Source organism: Urocitellus parryii, chromosome 1 (assembly GCF_045843805.1).
Source record: "Urocitellus parryii isolate mUroPar1 chromosome 1, mUroPar1.hap1, whole genome shotgun sequence".
Lineage (NCBI taxonomy): Eukaryota > Metazoa > Chordata > Mammalia > Rodentia > Sciuridae > Urocitellus > Urocitellus parryii.
Genome location: NC_135531.1, coordinates 57,856,869 through 57,877,053, shown reverse-complemented (window position 1 = coordinate 57,877,053; position 20,185 = coordinate 57,856,869). Strand labels below are relative to the sequence as shown.

The window sequence follows — 20,185 nt, the reverse complement described above, 5'->3', positions numbered from 1 at the left end:
TATCTCCAACCTGGAAATTGCCTATGGAGTTGTAACAAGAGATATTCATTCTTATAGAGCATGAGTTTTCTAAACCAGGGTAGCTCTTATAGAAAGAAATACTCATGTTGTTGGTAAGCTACAGTTTCGGTCTTACATCCTTTTAAGTAGATCAGTACTAGATGGGACTCAAAACAGTCTTGTGAGTCTGAATGTTTAACTGAATCTAAAAAGACCCTTTAGTGGGTATTGCAACTACCTTATCTTCATGTTGTGGTTTAGGCATCAGTGACTCCATACCATACTCAAGTTCTCTATGTTGACTTCTTAATCAAAATATTTTCCATTGATGCCTTGGCTAATGGGGATGGGGAGAGGAGGAATCCATTCTAACCTCCCAGTGATCTTGTATATCCAGAATAGTACAATATTCTTTCTGTTGTGGTAGTTTTGCCTGCATCAATATGAGCCATAATTCCAATATTACGGATTCTGTTTAAAAAGAATTAAAAAAAAAGGCATTATGAAGTGTACATTAATAAAACTGTAAAATCAAAATATCTATGCTATGCAAAATTCAAAGTTGGTTAGTATTTTTCTTTTCTTTTCTTGGTACTGGGATTGAACCCAGAGGAATTTTACAACAGAGCTATACCTCTGGCACTTTCTAATTTTTTAGTTTGTGAGAAGGTATAAGTTGCAGAGGCTGGCCTCATACTTGTGATTCTCCCTGCCTCAGCCCTCCTGAGTTGCTAAGATTATAATGCATCACCAAGCCTGGCAAAGTGGGTTATTATTTATATAATTACATATAATTACAGAAAAACTAGAAAAATGAAAAACAGATTTAGTGTATATTCTACAACATTATCTGGTAAAACAGCTAAATAACAAAAGGGCCAGCTATAACCTTGAGAATACCTTATGCTCATTTCTATGAAAGTGTACTGTTGTTACACATAAAATTTTAAATTGAGAAAAAAAAAATCACTTTTTTGGGGATGGGTGGGTAACTGGGGATTTAACCCAGGTTTGCTTAAACACTGAGCCATATCCCCATTCCTTTTTTATTTATTATTTATTTTAATACAGAGTCTCATTAAGTTGCTCAGAGCCTTGCTAAGTTGCTGGGGCTAGCTTTGAACTTGAAATCCTCCTACCCTCGGTTTCTAGAGCTGCTTGGATTACAGACATGCACCACCACACCTGGCAAGAAAATAATTTCTAAGATATGTATCAACTATTTATAGCTAGCTAGGGTAGAAAGTCATAGAAATTACAGTGTGTATGAATAATGCCCATCAAAAAAAACTTGTAACTTTTCTCAAGAGCTTATAGAAAAAAAAGCAATTATAGTACTTACTTAGCTATAGGAGGATTAATGACTGAATGAAGAGATTTGACATCATTTCCTATTAAGCCTAATGAAAAGAAGATTAAAATTGAATTGTTAAAAATCAAATTTTCCTTGAATTTACAAATAAAAAATTTTAAATAAAGAAAATACTGTGACTGTAAATAAAGTAAAATTCAAGCCAAATAAAATTCAATTAACTAAAATTTACATTCCTACAACTGGTAAAGAAAAAGCTATGGTAATTTACAATTGTACAAGGTAAAAGTTTTTAAACATCAGTTTCTAGATCATATTCTTAAAAAAATACAGATTTACTCTTTGTCACCTACTAAACCTCTATTTATAGAATTGTACAATTGGAATTAGTGTTCATAATGGTAACAGTAAGGGACTAGTAGATCCTGAATCAAAAAAAAAATTTTAAATGCCCAATCCTAGATGCATTTCCTAAGGCTTGAAGAGGCCAGATCCATGTGAGGTGATAATTAATGTTTGTACAATGAGGAACCTTCCTTACTTCAATAATCTTAGGAACCATACCTTTTTTTTTTTTAACCCATACGATTTATTTTTATTTTTTTTAGTCATACATGACAGCAAAATGTATTTTGACATATAATACACACATGGAATGTACATACATCAATCATATTGTTAATTCTATTCTGCTGCCTTCCTATCTTCCCTACTCCCCCCCTCCTCTCCCATCCTTTCTCTCTATCCAATCTAATGTGACACACTTTTTTTTTCTTTTTCTCATTACAACATCATATATGTATTCTGTATAACAATGAGGTTCTCCTTCCATCTTCCGTGCAACTCCCCTTTTCCCTCTTTTTCCCTCCCACCTCTCTTCCCTATTTAGTGGTAGTCTTCTTCTCATGTTCTTCTTCCCTATCCCATTTTGAGTCCCACCCCCTTATATCAGAGAAGACATTCGGCATTTGTTTTTTAGGGATTGGCTAACTTTATTTAGCATAATCTGCTCTAATGCTATCCATTTGCCTGCAAATGCCATGATCTTTTATTTTTTAGTGCTGAGTAATATTCCATTGTGTATAAATGCCACATTTTTTAATCCATTCATCTATTGAAGGGCATCTAGATTGGTTCCACATTCTAGCTATTGTGAATTGTGCTGCTATAAACATTGACGTGGCTGTGTCCCTGTAGTATGCTCTTCTTAGGTCTTTTGGGTATAGTCCGAGAAGGGGAATAGCTGGGTCAAATAGTGGTTCCATTCCCAGCTTTCCAAGGAATCTCCATACTGCTTTCCAAATTGGCTGCACCAATTTGCAGTCCCACCAGCAATGTTATGAGTGCACCTTCCGCAACCCCCCCCAATCCTCGCCAGCACTTATTGTTGTTTGACTTCATAATGGCTGCCATTCTTATTGGAGTGAGATGGTATCTTAGAGTAGTTTTTATTTGCATTTCTGATTGCTAGAGATGGTGAGCATTTTTTCATGTATTTGTTGATTGATTGTATATCCTCTTCTGAGAAGTTTCTGTTCAAGTCCTTGGCCCATTTGTTGATTGGGTTATTTGCTTTTTTGTTGTTTAACTTTTTGAGTTCTTTGTATTCTCCTGAGATTAGAGCTCTATCTGCTGTTTGAGGGGTAAAAATTTGTTCCTAGGATGTAGGCTCCCTATTCACCTCACATATTATTTCTCTTGCTAAGAAAAAACTTTTTAGTTTGAATTCATCCCATTTGTTGATTCTTGGTTTTAACTCTTGTGCTATAGGTGTCTTATTAAGAAATTTGGGGCCTCCCCCCACGTGATGAAGATTAGGGCCAACTTTATCTTCTATTAAACGCAGAGTCTCTGGTCTGATTCCTAGCTCCTTGATCCATTTTGAGTTGACTTTTGTGCATGGTGAGAGAAAGGGATTCAATTTCATTTTGTTGCATATGGATTTCCAGTTCTCCCAGCACCATTTGTTGAAGATGCTATCCTTTCTCCATTGTATGGTTTTAGCACCTTTGTCTAATGTAAGGTAGTTATAATTTTGTGGATTTGTCTCTGGGTCCTCTCTTTTGTACCATTGGTCTACCAGCCTGTTTTGGTGCCAGTACCATGCTGTTTTTGTTACTATTGCTCTATAGTATAGTTTAAAATATGGAATTGCAATACCACCAATTTCACTCTTCCTGCTTATAATTACTTTAGCTATTCTGGGTCTCTTGTTTTTCCAGATGAATTTCATGATTGCTTTTTCTATTTCTGCAAGGAATGTCATTGGGATTTTGATGGGAATTGCATTGAATCTGTAAAGTGCTTTTGGTAATATGGCCATCTTAATAATATTAATTCTACCAATCCATGAGCAAGGTAAATCCTTCCATCTTCTAAGGTCTTCTTCTATTTCTTTCTTCAGGGTTCTGTAGTTTTCATTGTATAGCTCTTTCACCTCTTTTGTTAAGTTGATTCCCAGGTACTTTATTTTTTTTGAGGATATTGTGAATGGAGTAGTTGTTCTCATTTCTATTTCAGAGAATTTGTCACTGATATACAGGAATGCCTTTGACTTATTGGTATTGATTTTATATCCTGCCACTTTGCTGAATTCATTTACTAGTTCTAGAAGTTTCTTGGTTGAATTTTTTGGATCTGCTAGGTATAGGATCATGTCATCGGCAAATAGTGCTAATTTAAGTTCTTCTTTTCCTATATTTATGCCTTTCATTTCTTTCGTCTGTCTAATTGCTCTGGCTAGTGTTTCAAGAACTATGTTGAATAGAAGTGGTGAGAGAGGGCATCCCTGTCTTGAGGAATCATACCTTTAAGGATGGCTTAGGAGATATCACTGAACAGAAGCTGTAGTAATCTAATACTTCTAAAAACCCAAGTAGCATTTTACATTAAAAAATAAAGTACATAATGACCAATTTCATACTTATAATAGCTTAGTAAGTAATATTAAAGCAACAACACAGTCAAATGTGTAAATTTAAGCTGTATCTTCCTGCTATTTAAACCACTTCTTCCAAATTTCTATAAGAATTTATATTATTTTTCAAATCTCACTGCAGTCTGAAGATCAAAATAAAATCTGTTCTGCTAAATCCTTTATACACACAAATAATGTAGCCATTACACTTACATGTCCTTGTAAGTCAACAACAAATCAGTATTTTTACTCTATTCTCACCTAACAAAGAGGTAATGAGAACAGCAACACTATAATAGTGTTATGGAGTCTACCTTGTTTGCTTATTTCAAACATAGGAAGGACATTAGGAGTTAATTACCTCCTCAGCTTTCCAGCTTCTAATAGCCATATGTCTAAGCTATTCTAGATAAATATTTAATAAGAACTACTTCTAAGAACCTACAAGCCTCTTCTGACAGAAAACATCTTTGCATAAAAACCAGAAATGAACTAGAAAATAAATATTTTGTGGCAAAGGCACTCTACAGTAGGCTCACATGCTAAACTTATCTGCTAGCTATTAAAGCCACCAACCCTCCCTTTGCTCAGCTCATCATCACGTCCAGCAGTTCAGTAGCACAACTTTGCTGGTAACCCTTTCTCTCATCTATCAGAATACTCCTATTCCTCATAATCTCAGGAAAATAGCCGAAAAGTAAATAATAATTGGAGACCCCTAAAAAGGGAGATTTTTACAAACAAAAGAAACTGAAAGATAATCAGAAACAGAACAGAGAAAGAAAGCAGCTGAGGTAAAATGAGAATTCTAACATTTGTACCTGGTAAGGAACTGTAATTTCTTCCAAAAAGTACATGCAGTTCTGATTTTTTTAAACTTGCTCTTCTTTTACAGCAGCACATATTCTAGTAAGAAGAAAAAGAAACTTGATATTAATTTTATTTTAGCATTACAAATTATTATTACAGTGGTTTATCCTTGTAATTATGCTTTGTCAGAAAATATTTTGCATCACCTTATAGTGCCAATTTATTAATTCTAATTATTTTAAAAAGTAATGACCCAAATTTATACTACAAAAAAGAATAAGGAATGAATTAAAACTGATTTACTCTTTTTAGCTGACCTTAAAACAATGGTTCTCCTAGACCTTCATCATTGGCATGAAGTAGGAACTTATCTGGAATGCAAACTCTCAGGCTCTTTCAGACAAGAAAATCTAACTCTTGTGTACAGGATACAGCAATCTGGTTTCAACAAGCACTCTGGGTAATTCTGATAGCTACAGTTTGAAAACCAGGACACTTATGTTTACATAAGGGAATTAAAAATACTTTAAAAGGTTATCTATCTTCCCCTGGATAAATATTGGTTCTCTTCTATAGCTGCTAGGAGTTTGTGGAAAGTCATGAACTTCAAAACCATTTGCTGTTTTTAGGATTTAAAATAGCAATTACACATGAGAATCACCTAGAAAACACTGGGTACAGAAAGGAAAGGAGAGTTGGGGTAACTGGGCAGTAGCATGTTTTCAAGTTTCCCCAGGGCAGCACTGCAATGGAAAATCCCTAAGTTGGAACAGATCTACATAAGACCAAGAAAGCATTTGTTTCCCTTCTCTTCTTGGAATGTTCTCAAGTCAACATGGATATTCTCCACCCTAATGCACCCCTAGACTACTAGAGACAGTCTTAACAACTGCCAATATATTTGGAACTATTAGAATGTATAATGATTTGGGGCTGGTTTTTTTTGGTACCAGGGATTGAACTCAGGGGCACTCAATCACTGAGCCAAGCTTGTCTAGCATGCTTGAGGCCCCAGGTCCAAATCCCAGTATCACAAAATCAGCCCTATTTTGTATTTTATTTAGAGACAGGATCTCACTGAGTTGCTTAGCGCCTCACAGTTGCTGAGGCTGGCTTGGAGCTCGAGATCATCCTGCCTCAGTCTGGGAACACAGGTGTGCATCACCAAGTCCAGCACATAATCTGCTTTTTATGCTACTGTGGAATGAATACCTGTGCCTTCTATATTATTTATTGAGTTTCTGGTAATAATACACTTTTATCCTAAGAAAATATTTCAGAGCACAAACTCAATACTATTTAAATTTCTACTGCATAATAACTGGGATAAGAAGATTCAGCAACTACATGTCTCAAGGTACATAATCTGAAAGTATAGTCAATAAAAATACTGAAGAAAACTGTGCATCTCCTTGAGCCACTTACTGACATCAAAAGTGTACAAATATAGATTTATTTTTAAAATGCTGCACAGATGATTTTAAAGTAGCAAAAATTAAATTATAGTCTAATGATAAGGAAGCTTCGTCTATGTTAAAGGTTCTCCTATACTTCCTGTTTAGTCACTGCTGGAAGAGAAATAAGTCAGACAAATTTCAGTCTCTTATCTAGTAATAAAGAGTATAGTTTCATTTGAGGATTAACATTTCTAAAGTATATTAAAGATACGCCAGTTTACAAAATAATTTATAGTATTTTGAAGGGAATTCAGAAGTTAAATCAGAGCTTAAAGACTAAGACAGGGGCGGGGGTTGTGGCTCAGCTGTAGAGCACTCACCTAGCATGTGCAAGGTGCTGGGTTCGATCCTCAGCACCACATAAAAAATAAATAAATAAATAAATAAAACAAAGGTATAAAAAAATTTAAAAAAAACTAATGATATATACTGGGCCTTTAGGAGTAAAATAACTGAGATTGTTACATTTAATTTTATAAGAAAAGCTTACATTAATGTGCAAACTGGATATTTTCTGATGATTCACTGCAAATATCCTCAAGTAGGCCAACATCTTGATCCTCTGTTATTCTCTGAAAAAAATATACAAAATCATAAAACTATATATTACAAGTCTGTAAGACATATAAGTCTTATATAAGGTAAAAATGTATTACTCTTAGAAAATAGGAATGATTTTAGGTATCAAAATCTCAATGTATCATTCAAAAATTAAAATTCTGACTAAATATGAGAAGATTCTTTTTTAAAATTTTTATTTATTTACTTATTTGTTCTAATTTGTTATACACGACAGCAGAATACATTTCAGTTCATAGTGCACAAATGGAGAACAATTTTTCATTTCCCTGATTGTACACAAAGTAGAGTCACACCATTGTTGTCTTCATACATGTACTTCGGTAATGATGTCCATCTCATTCCACCACCTTTCCTACTCCCATGACCCCTCCCTTCCCATTGCCCTAGCCAGAGTTCCTCCATTCCTCCCAAGGTTCCTCCATTCCTCCCACCCTCATTATAGAAAAACAAGATTTTTTTAAACATTTATTTTTTAGAAGTGGTTGGACACAATACCTTTATTTTATTTATCCCAGCCCTTCATTTATTTATTTTTTATGTGGTGCTAAGGATTGAACACAGGGCCTCACACGTGCTAGATGAGCGCTCTACCACTGAGCCACAACTCCAGCCAGAGAAATAAGATTCTTAAACTTAAAATGATCTTTATTTTTTCATACACTTTAATTCTTAAGGAAAGATATGGAGATATTATTGAAATCCATTTATTGAAATTGCAAAAACACCATACCAACCAAAGTACATTTTTATGTAAATATACAGAATGAAGTATAAAAATAATTTGTACCCACCCCTGCCTAGGAGAAACTGCCAATTATTTTGCTTTCCAAAGACTAGGAGGTGGGCTGGGGATGTGGCTCAAGCGGTAGCACGCTCGCCTGGCATGCGTGTGGTCCTGGTTTGATCCTCAGCACCACATACAAACAAAGATGTTGTGTCCGCCGAAAACTAAAAAAAAAAAAATAAATAAATAAATATTTTTAAAAAAATTCTCTCCCTCTCTCTCTTTCTTTACAAAAAAAAAAAAAAAAAAAAAAAGACTAGGAGGCACTACTGGAATCTAGTGGGTAGAGGCCTATTATTCCAGTAGATAGATGCTGCTAAATATCCTACAATCAGCAGGGCAGTCTCCTTTGACTTAAGAATTATATGCTCCAAAATGTCAATTGTGTCAAGGCTGAGACACCTTGCAAATCAATGATTCTCAAACTATTCACTGGGTACAGTGGCACACTCCTGTAATCCCAGCTATGAGAGGCTGAGGTAGTAGGATCACAAGCTCAAGACCAGCCTTGGTAACTCAGCAAGACCCTATCAAAAATTCAACATTAAAAAGGGCTGGACTAATTAGAACAAATTATGTATGTTTTTCCTTTTTTCAAAAAGGGCTGGGATATAGCTCAGTAGTAGAGGGCTTGTCTAGCATGCTTGAGGCCCCAGGTCCAAATCCCAGTATCACAAAATCTTGCAATTTAGGAACCCCTAAGATTCCTAAGACTTTTCAAAGGTCAAAACTATTCTCATTATAATGCCAAAAGACTGGTCTTTCAGGAAGCTGGGGCTGTAGCTCAGTGACAGAGCACTTGCCTAGCATGTGGGAAGCACTGGGTTCGATCCTCAGCACCACATAAAAATAAATAAATAAAATAAAAGTAAAAAAAGAAAAAGATTGGTCTTTTCACAGTGTTGACATTTGCACTGGATATGAAATGGGTAAAACAGGGACACCTTGGTATGAATCTAGGCACTGGCAGCAAAATATACTACTAGTCATTATATTCTTCACCATAAAACAATCAGCTTTTTAAAAAAGTAGCAATAGCGCACTGCCTGGCATGCGTAGGGTGCTGGGTTCGATCCTCAGCACCACATAAAAATAAAATAAAGATCTTGTATCCACCAAAAACTAAAAAAAATAAATTTTCAAAATTCTATCTCTCCAAAATCATGGAATTTGCAGGGAAATGGATGGCGTTAGAGCAGATTATGCTAAGTGAAGCTAGCCAATCCTTAAAAAACAAATGCCAAATGTCTTCTTTTATATAAGGAGAGCAACTAAGAACAGAGCAGGGAGGAAAAGCATGAGGAAAAAATTAACATTAAACAGAGAGGAGTGGTGGGAGGGAAAGGGAGAGAGAAGGGAAATTGTATGGAAATGGAAGGAGACCCTCATTGTTACACAAAATTACATATAAGAGGTTGTGAGGGGAAAGGGGGGAAAAAAAACAAGAGAGAGAATTGAACAACAGCAGATGGGATAGAGAGGGAAGATGGGAGGGGAGGGGAGGGGGGATAGTAGGGGACAGGAAAGGTAGCAGAATACAACAGTCACTAATATGGCATTATGTAAAAATGTGGATGTGTAACCGATAGGATTCTGCAATTTGTACTGGGGTAAAAATGGGAGTTCATAACCCACTTGAATCAAAAGATGATATGTCATGAGCTTTGTAATGTTTTGAACAACCAATAAAAAAAATTCTCTCTCTTTAAAAAAATAAATAAATAAAAATAAAAGTTTAAATTAAGAATATCCTTGATGAGGCAGTAAAAATTCTTAATTTTATTACATCTCAACCCTTGAAAACACACTCAAGGGTACCTATATGATAGGGAAATCAAATAGGATGCATAAAATGCAGTTGCAAGCTGCATTTGCTAATTTTTTTTCATTGAACACCATTTATTCAAAAAAATATGTTATTCAAACTTGTATATTTTGTAGACTTTTTCTTTAAAATGATAATTCACTTCAAAGAAAGCAATTGATAGTATTTACTGCCAGTGATCAAGTTCAAGCTTTCAAATGATAACAGAACCTTGAAAAACTGGCATCTGTCACTGTAGGCTTGACAGCCTAACTTAAAAGATATTCATGAAGAAATCAATGGTGATACTAATGAATTGATTTTTTTGATATGACTTAATGATATGTGTATTTGGAAGGTTTCATAACTCAGTAAATAGAGATTTCCCAATCAATACATTGTTTCCAAAATCATGCCTGAATAAAAGATCTATTCTAAAATACAACAGACACAAATACAAAAGAGCACAAAAGATTCACTAATATAATTTGATTCTATATTGTAACTAATCTTTATGAAACTATCATTTGTCAAAGTCTGAAATAGTATCAAAGATGTCCACAATTTTTCGCAAAGTCCATTAAATACTCATCTTTTCCAACCATACATCAATATCATTATATGCTTTGGATCACCACAATTTCAAGACTGGGTATCTACTATATACTTTTGGTAGATTTAACAAAATAGTTATGAAATCCAATTTGATTACTGACACATATACAGGAAATACTGTTTATAAAAAATATTTTTAGTTATAGACAGGCAATACCTTTATTTTATTCATTCATTCATTCATTCATTCATTCATTTTGAACTCAGGGCACTTGACCACTGAGCCACATCCCAGCCCTTCATTTATTTATATTTATGTGGTGCTGAAAATCAAACCCAGTACTTCACGGGAGCTAGGGAAGCGCTCTACCACTGGGCTCCAACCCCAGCCCCAGGAAATAGTTTTTTAAGAGAACATTTTGCTAGCATTGATTTGTTTGGCCCACTTTTATCCCACAATAATAGATAAAAGTAAGAACAAATGATAAACAACATAGCCATATCTTTGCCTTCCCTATTTTATACAAATCAAGGAGTGCTAATTGCTCAACCTTTAAAACTTCACTTACTTTCCCCTCCTGATTCAGAAAGAAAAAGGTAATTAATGATTTAGGAAATTATAAATGAAAACATATATTAATTTAAACCAACTGATTAAATTTTCCACAATCTAATAAAAGAACTATAACAACAGAAAACAATAAGGATAAATCTCAAATGTTAGGGGAAAAAAATCTATACAAACTTATCCCATCTGGTTTCAATTATGTCAAGAATATATAGGTAAAACTAATCCATTATGTTAGAAGTCAGGATAGTGTTTACTCTTGGGAGTGCTAATAACCAGAAAGAAGGAAGAGGTAGGTTCTGGGACACAAGTTAAAGTAATTTCTTGTTCTGGGTGCCGCCCACACTAATATGTTCGGGTTTTAAAAACCCACTGAAATGTTCATATACAGTATATGCATTTTTCCACATTGTTACACTACAAAAGTCTTACCAAAAAAAAAAAAAAAGATTGAAACTAGGTTTAGAATCAGAGATATTGCTGGAGTCCCAAGTCTTCTGAAATCTTGGATAAATCACTTAAAATCTCTGCACTTCAGTATTTCACATAGCACACCACAGGATTTGGCCTAAGAATTCTTATTCAATAAGAACTGTCTACCTTTGTCTTCTAGGTGTTGGGGTTAAAGCAATGAATAAAAGCAAATAAGCTGTGTCTTCATACTGCCCCTATTGTACTCAAGGAATGCAGATACACAAGAGAATAAATAAAATACACAGTATTTTCTATGGTGATAGGTGGAATTAAGCAAGATAAGGGAACTGGGGCACAACTGTAAGGTCAACAAAGTTCTTACTAAAATGATGACATTTAAGCAAAGACCTAAAGTAGGTAGGGAAGGCAATGGGAAGGGGAGCATATTCAAAGTAGAGGGATTATATAATTTATTGCACGTGAAAATACACTTAAGCTAGTTAGTATTAGGTCTGTTTTAAAGTAAGATTCCATTAAGAAGATGGAGCCTTACATCCAAAGCACTGTTTTAATGAAATGAATACTCTCCTTTGGTACAGTTATTTTTCCTCCAATAAATGAAAAAGGTTTCAAACTATAAGGTAATTAAGAGAACTTCGGTGCAAAATAAAAAGGTAAAACTAACAACGTTCTTAAATGTACTTTCTTGTGAATTATTTCCCTGGTGTTACTGAAGGGGGACTGCAAAGCAAGTCCACTCAAGTCTTCCTCCAATGCACCAAAAGGTCTCAGAAAATTCTGGAATTAGTCCTGAAATTCCAGAAAACCAATAGTCTATTTCTTTTCTGGCAGTTGATAAACTCCAATAATTTTACTTTCCCATACAATAAACTTTCATTCTTCTATATTCTATATCCTTAATTGTACATACATTATAATGACAGGAGGAAACATCAGTCATCCTCGCTGAAGAATAGAGGAAAAAACGTCCATAAATGAGGAGAAATCTAGGAGCGGTGGGCAAGAGGCCCTGCCGTCCATCTCTGTGGCTGGCTCCGTCAGACGCAGCCAGGAAGGTCAGCAGTGCCCAGCGCCGGGCAGGGTCACAGACACACGTAGTCTCTCGGGGCGGTACCCACCTTGCACTCAGTCGTGCACTAGAGGCCACCTTCTTTTCGAAAGGTTGTAAGGAGCAAGAGGTACCGACTACTTTCAAGTCTGCAATGGCCCCACGTTTCAACCAACTCAGCGTCCACCCTCTTACCAACCACAGAACCTAGATTCCTACCCTTCTGACTCCTCAGGCAGCTTCTCTTCGGCACTTCCGGCGGTGCGTCAACCAAATACCGCCTACCAACAACTTCCGCCCTTCTCGTTTAAAGTGAAGAGAGGCTCGGAACGGTTGCGCCGCGCGTGCTCTTCACTCGGCAGTTTTGAAGGGTAGCTCTTTCCGGTTCCGCACTGCGCGGAGTCGGCTTTTGGGTCTTGGGTACCCGAAGATAGCGAGCTTCTACTCACCCCGGAGACTGCACCCGGGAGCTCTGCGGCTATCATCATGGTAAGAAGTTGTCTCTGGCGCTCGCGGCGTAAGGCATTTGAGTAAGTGGAGCCTCGGAGCCCACGGTAATGGGGCAGGGAGGGAGAAGTGGCAGGCGGAGACGTAATGCTTGCTGCTTTAAGGGAAGAGGGGTAGCCTCCGCGGAGTAAGCTCCAAGGAAAAGAAACTTTACCTTTGAGAAATAGTGAAGTATTGGCCAGAATACGAGTCTTGGAGCGAAATAGATTTCATTCTGTTAAATTCCTGGTTTCAACACATGTGTGGTCACCAATGCCAGGGCCCATTTGGAATGTGGTTGAGCCTTGTGTTAAAACTCCACGGTAGGTATTAATCGCGCCATCCCATTTTGTTGCTGAGGAAACCGATGGGTCCTTGTCAAAGGCTAGATGGCGAATGAACTACGGAGCTGGGTTTAACTGCCAAATCATTTCTCTTTCGACTGCATCTCTGTTTAAAATGAAATTCCTCATCCTTCCCTGTTTATGCAAAGTTATGTGATAGCAGTTGAAAACAATACTTTCGTTAACTTAAATTTGTTCTCTGAGCTGGAATTGGCTTTGCATCATTATTTTTTCAGTCTTAAAATCCAGATAGACTCTGGCTATGTGTTTAAAACAACTGTTGTTTAAAATGCAAAATGGAGCCCATATATAACTCTCAAGCAACTTAGGTAAAGCAGTAGACAGACAAGACCAGCATATAACTGTTTATTAAACTATTCCTGATTAGCAAAAATTGTGAACAATTCGAACATCCATCATCTGGTCATTGAATAACAAATGGTGTTTCATTCATAGAATGGAATAGTATTTAGCAATAAAAGAGTTTGAAGAACTGATACAAGGTGAATGAATCCTAAAATTCTTATTCTGATTGAAAGAGGCCAGATTCAGGAATTTCCCCTTTATGTATATGTAGAAAGTACCAATCAAAAATAAATAAAGAAAGGTGTGAAAGGAAGATCAGTAAAGAGAAAGTGGGGAGAGAGGAAAAGAGGGTGAAGGGGGACTGAAATCAAATTCCTTGTATCCATTAGCACTCTGTTCCGGGAAAGGCAAAACCGTAGAAATAGATATCAGATTGGGGGTTAGGAAAGGGGATTGATTTCAAAGTAATACAAAGAGAACTTTTGGGGGTGATGAAAAAAATTCGTTATCTTTTTTACAGTGATTACAGAACTGAATAATTGCTCAAAACCTGGAACTGTACACCTACACCTAAAAAGGGCAAGCTTATGGTGTTAATGGACCAAATTTTTAAAATAAAAAGTACAAAATAATGGTAATGTTATTGAATTCACAGATTACCTATGTCAGAGAAAAACCAATAGAAAATCATGTAGTCAGCTCATCTTTCTAGTGGTCCAGTGGGTTTTGGACAGTTCCCTTCAGTGAGCAGTAATTGTCACTGAGATTATTACAGATGTAAATTCTACTTCATATCATCTAAGCTAAATTTATTTAACTTACATCATGTAGATAAACTTAATAATACCAGAGTCACTTACACAAGAACATTTGGATGATATGACATCATGTGTACTTTATGTGCTGTAAAATAATTTTGGAGTAATCTTGTCATTACTTTAAAAAATTAACTTTTCTTGCATACTTATAGCCACAAAATGAATACATTGAATTACACCGTAAACGTTATGGATACCGTTTGGATTACCATGAGAAAAAGAGAAAGAAGGAAAGTCGAGAGGCTCATGAACGTTCAAAGAAGGCAAAAAAAATGATTGGCCTGAAGGCTAAGCTCTACCATAAACAGCGCCATGCTGAGAAAATACAAATGAAAAAGACGTAAGTGAACCCATTTATTTCTTATAACAAGTTAATATTCTTTGGATAATAGTCATTAATCAGATAATTTTGAATATATTTCTTTCTTGATAGTATTAAGATGCATGAAAAGAGAAACACCAAACAAAAGAATGATGAAAAGACTCCACAGGGAGCAGTGCCTGCCTATCTCCTGGACAGAGAAGGACAGACTAGAGCAAAAGTACTTTCCAACATGATTAAACAAAAGCGAAAAGAAAAGGCGGTAAGCAATAAATATTTAAGTCTCTATCTCTTATCTGTTCAGGAGAATTACTTAAATTTGAAGTTCTTAGTTTATTTTTTCAGTTTAATTTGAAACATGAAGGGAAAGTATTATTACCATTATTTAGATGTTAAAAGTCTTTAAAAATTTTGTAAATTTAATTTTATATTTAAAAATTGACTTATCACCGGCTTTTAGATATTAATGATTTTTAAAATGTATTAGAATGTCATATCTTTCGTGTTAAAAAATTAAACGAATAACAAGTAAATCTAAAATTCAATATTTAATGACTTCCTGTACTTGAATGCTCCTAATGCTATGCTCTTGTAAACACAACTACTTTTGGTTTTATTGCTCTGCAGTGCCAGCACAGGTTCAAATGGAAAATATTTAAAATTCCCTAAATAATTTGATTTCAATAAAAATTCAGATTACTTTTGCCATAGAAACATAAAATTCTGTGAAAGGGGGCATAGATATTTTTAAATGTGAAATGTGTTGACAAAAACCCAAAAATATGCAGTATCTGTATTAGAAGAGTTTGTAGTCTCCTGACTTGATTTTTTAAGTCTTACTGCCTTTTTTTTTTTTTTTTTTTTTTTTTGGATTTGTAAATATCCAAAACTAGAATGGCATGACTTTAACAGTGAAAGAAACTTTAGTGGTTATCTACTTAAAGTCTTTCATTTTATAGATAAAGAAACTGGATTCCAAAAGATGATAAATCATTCTTCATGGTCACTTAACTATAAAATGGTAGAGCTGCTCCTAGAACCTGTCCATGTCTCAGAAATAAGTCCAAAATTCTTTATGCTGCCTTATACTGCTACAGTGTGTGTTATATAATGTTTTATATATCTAGTGTGTGCATGTTAATGTATATGTATGTTTATACACATGCACATGAATTTGTATTCTAAGGAGATATAAAACATCTAGTGAAGGGCTTTTATCTCACTAGAATTGTACAATCTAAATATCCATTTGCAGTAGAAATGCAAAGATACATTAAATGGAAACAGCCTTCCAATTTTACAAACTAGTAGTAATGCATATATGCTCTATAGAAGTCACTTTATTACAGATGGTATTTTTTACCCATAACAGGGCATTAAGATTTTTAGCTTAAAAAAACAATTATTTAACATACCCATGAATACAGACTTAAAAAACAACTGAACCATAGGCGAATGGTTAAGGAAAAAAGTGAATCTACAGCTCTGAACAACTAAAAACACATTTAAGCTATAGTCTTTTACTTACAATACAAATTTTAACTCCGGTGTATCATTAGGGAAAATGGGAAGTCCCCCTTCCCAAGGTTCGTGCCCAGGGAGAAACAGAAGTATTAAAAGTGATTCGAACAGGAAAGAGAAAAAAGAAGGCCTGGAAGAGGATGGTTACTAAAGTCTGCTTTGTTGGAGATGGCTTTACAAGAAAACCACCTAAATATGAAAGATTCATAAGGCCAATGGTAAGTCCTTTGCAAGGGTGTAGTCACCTAAATATTAGTCCTTGTTAAACTGGATAAAGTTTATTACAACTTCCTGAAATTCCTAAAATTTGTTTGAAAAACAGGTTAAAAAATGTTTTTAATGCTATTTTTGTTACTCTGAGAGTGATTACTTAGCACTTTTTCCACTATAATCAAGAATCTTGTCTTTAACTTCATAAATGGAGATTTCAAGTGAAAAAGAATTTTCATAATAGACATCTTTATCGAATTCCTTGAAACATGATATATTAGAACTTTCTCTATCCACACAGTTACACTCTACTCATTCAATAAGTGATTATTATATGTCTGACACTGCTAGGCCTCAAACACGTCTTTAAGATCAGTTAGAAAATTTGAGGACAGTTTTGAGTCACTTCTGGTTTAGTCAGGGAAATATAATAATGCTTTTGAAAGCATTCAGTATGTAATCATTATAAAAAGAGAAGAGGACTAGGGGTGAGGCTCAGTGGTAGAGCACTTGCTAACATGTTCCCCAGCACTGCAAAAAGAGACCAAAAAAAAAAAAAAAAATACATTGTTCTTGGCATCCCCAGCACCACGAAGTAAAATTTGATTTAATTTTTATTAGCTAATATTTTTTACTTCTTTTTTTCCCTCCCTCTTCAGGGAAATATGTCCAAGTTACCAATAATCCTGAAAGTGATGGATGCATAAATGCTGTCTTACTGGTTTTACAACAGTATTACACTCCTTAAAATTATTATAAGACTACAAATCAATCAAGACTACAAACTACGACTACCATTAGTCGTAGTTTCTGAATACTGCCATATAATATAGCTATAAAAGTAGCTTTATTATGATGTCAGTGATGTTAATATGCCCCCAAACTAATCATCATCTGCCCACCCCTGCTTCAGGAAAAATATAATTGAATATATTTTTGTAAAATGCCTTGAAAACCAGCCTGCTTAAAACAAGGAATCAGAAAGCTAGTATTAATTCTTGCTCAGGGTGATTGTTTAATGGATTAAGTAAAATACTGGCAGTCTGTTTATATAAATTCTTACTGGGGTTTTTTTGTTTTGTGGTGCTGGGGATTAAACCCAAGGCCTTGTGCATGCAAGGCAAGCATTCTACCAACTGAGCTATATCCCCAGCCCTAAACTAAGTCTTTTTTTTTTTTTTTAAAGGGAGAGTGAGAGAGGGGGACACAGAGAGAGAGAGAATTTTAATATTTATTTATTTTTTCTTAGTTCTTGGCAGACACTACATCTTTGTATGTGGTGCTGAGGATCGAACCTGGGCTGCACGCAAGCCAGGCGAGAGCCCTACCGCTTGAGCCACATCCCCAGCCCCTAAACTAAGTCTTAATGGAACATAGTCACGCCTGTTTGTGTATACATTGCATACCCACCCTACCCTTGAAGAGTTGCAAGAAACTATATGACTTGAAAAGCCTAAAATGTTTACTGTGACTTTATTCATCTACTTTTGGATTGTATCATCAACTACCCTTGTTTTCAATTTCATATTCAAAATTTTCTGAATGTTTTGGCAACATGAGTTCAATAGGGAGACACTATATTAGTCAGGCTATTCTTATATTTAAAGAATCTATTACTAAGAACCTGATTTAATATCATCCCTTCCCACCATATAGGTAAAAATAAAGACTACAAAGTATGGTGACATAAGTACTACACTCCAAAAGATCCTATCTAGATGGCTGGGTGGTTCCATATTTGTAACAAAGCCTCTCTGGGTGCTCTCCACTCTTGTAACTGTTATCATTGAAGAAAACTGACAGTCCACCCCTTTTTGTATCATGCATGGTAGCTAAAGTATAAGGAGACTTAGAATTGGGACATTTACATTTGATTGATTTCATTTATCTCCCTTTCCATCATTTGATCAGGTTTCTTTTTTTTTTTGTACTGGGATTGAACTCAGGGGCACTCAACCACTGAACCACATCCCCAGCCCTTTTAGTATTTTATTTAGAGACAGAGTCTCACTGAGTTGCTTAGTGCCTTGCTTTTGCTGAGGCTAGCTTTGAACTCAGGATCCTCCTGTCTCAGCCTCCTGAGCCACTGGGATTACAGGCCTCCACCACCACACCCAGCTCATTTAATCAGGAAACAGTCATTAAGACTGCTGACCCTTGTTTCATCATTTAACAGAAAGAAAGGAGGGGCATATGGTAAGGTTATCATGTATCATCAGCTCTAGCATTGTACTTGGCATGTACCAAATTTTCAATAAGTGCAGATGACTAGACAAAGTCAAAATAGGAGTATTTTTCTAGGAAACTGTTACATAGTAAAAACTTTGCAGGAGTATATATGTAGGATTTTTCTTCACATTTATCCTGTTAATTTTTTAGTCATTAGAAATAATAGTATTTTATTTGAAAGGTTGAAAGATTTGACATTTATTGAACCAATGATTAATTTATTTATTTTAATTAGTTATATATGACAGCAGAATGCATTTTGATTCATTGCACACAATTGCAGCAAAACTTTATCTTTCTATGATTGTACATGATGTAGCATCACACCGTATGTGCAGTTATACATATACCTAGGGTAATGATGTCCATCTCGTTCTGCCATCTTTTCTTCCCCTTTGCTTGAACCAATGATTCTTTGATGGTGCAAAAGATAAGTTAAAAAGGACTACTCATCATTAACATTTTGGACTCATAGCTTATGTTTGCTTACTAGGGCTTACGTTTCAAGAAGGCCCATGTAACACATCCTGAACTGAAAGCCACCTTTTGCCTACCAATACTTGGTGTGAAAAAGAATCCATCATCCCCACTGTATACAACTTTGGGTGTTATTACCAAAGGTACAGTCATTGAGGTGAATGTCAGCGAGTTGGGCCTTGTAACACAAGGAGGCAAAGTGATTTGGGGTAAGTCAATTTTTGAATATGGAGCTATTGGTGTTCTACAGTCCTAATAGAAATACATTTCAAGTTGATAGTACACAAGCACACATTTTTAATGTGGAAGAGCTATGTGAGCTAAAACTTTTATCTTTAGGAACACTACTTTATAGAGCCAGTTATGCTACACTTTTTAAAATTGAGCTTATTGGTTTCATTTAAATAAGGGGTAATTTGTCATGCAGCAATTTTAAACTCTTTTTAGTGCTTAATGTTCTTTAAAAGGGAAGAATATACCTGAAATTCTTGTAATTGGTTCATAATTCATGTTGGCAACTGATCTCAACATGGTGCATTTTTAAGGAAGAGTCAGAAAAGTAAAGGCATATTAATGCAATGAACTAATAGAGCCAATTACTATTTATAAATTGATAGATGGATGGATGAAGAAAATTACACTCAGAACACAACTTGGTCTTGAATGACTTAAAAATCTTATTCTATTCATATTTAATAAAAATGGCTATTAGATGTATTTTAGGAATATTATAATTAAGAGCTTAATTTTATATTTTTTAAATTTCGGGGCTAGGATATAACTCAGTGTTAGAGAAATTGCCCAGCATATACAAGGCCCTGGGTTTGATCCCCAGCACCACAAAGTGAAATTATATTTAATTTTTATTAGCTAACATTTCTCACATCTTTTTTTTTTCTCCCCATCAGGGAAATATGCCCAGGTTACCAATAATCCTGAAAATGACGGATGCATAAATGCGGTCTTACTCGTTTGACAACAGTTTTACACTCCTTGGAATTATTATAAGACTACAAATCAATCAGGAAAACCACCATTACTGTACAGTGATGGTTCTGAATACTACCAAACAGCCTTACGTATCTGCAGTCATTAAGAGAACTATATATTAAACTATTTTTTTTTTAAAAATTAAAATGAGGGAGTTTGCAGGTTGTTCTTTATTTGGGGGTTTATGTTAAGGGTTTACATGTTTTTAAG

General features: G+C 35.2%; 2 protein-coding genes across 5 annotated transcripts in view; one reads left to right on the top strand and one right to left on the bottom strand.

The window, feature by feature from the left end:
- The window catches only part of Gfm2 (GTP dependent ribosome recycling factor mitochondrial 2), a 61,438-nt gene extending 48,894 nt beyond the window's left edge, over positions 1–12,544 (bottom strand). Inside the window, exons 1-5 of one of the 4 annotated variants that reach the window (XM_026404100.2) lie at positions 12,492–12,544; positions 6,987–7,068; positions 5,051–5,135; positions 1,343–1,400; positions 374–471 (exon numbers count right to left, since the gene is read on the bottom strand). In XM_026404100.2, the coding sequence (XP_026259885.1) occupies positions 374–471; positions 1,343–1,400; positions 5,051–5,135; positions 6,987–7,049 (304 nt within the window). In that variant the 5' untranslated portion in view covers positions 7,050–7,068; positions 12,492–12,544. The other 3 variants (XM_026404102.2, XM_026404101.2, XM_026404103.2) reach the window with 3 other exon arrangements.
- Positions 12,545–12,643: 99 nt separating this feature from the next.
- On the top strand, positions 12,644–20,107 carry Nsa2 (NSA2 ribosome biogenesis factor). The gene is made up of 6 exons (XM_026404111.2): positions 12,644–12,761; positions 14,379–14,566; positions 14,660–14,810; positions 16,108–16,287; positions 19,002–19,194; positions 19,894–20,107. Exons 1-6 carry the CDS (start codon positions 12,759–12,761, stop codon positions 19,959–19,961), a joined length of 783 nt encoding a protein of 260 aa, XP_026259896.1. The 5' UTR covers positions 12,644–12,758; the 3' UTR covers positions 19,962–20,107.
- The last annotated feature ends 78 nt before the right edge of the window (positions 20,108–20,185 follow it).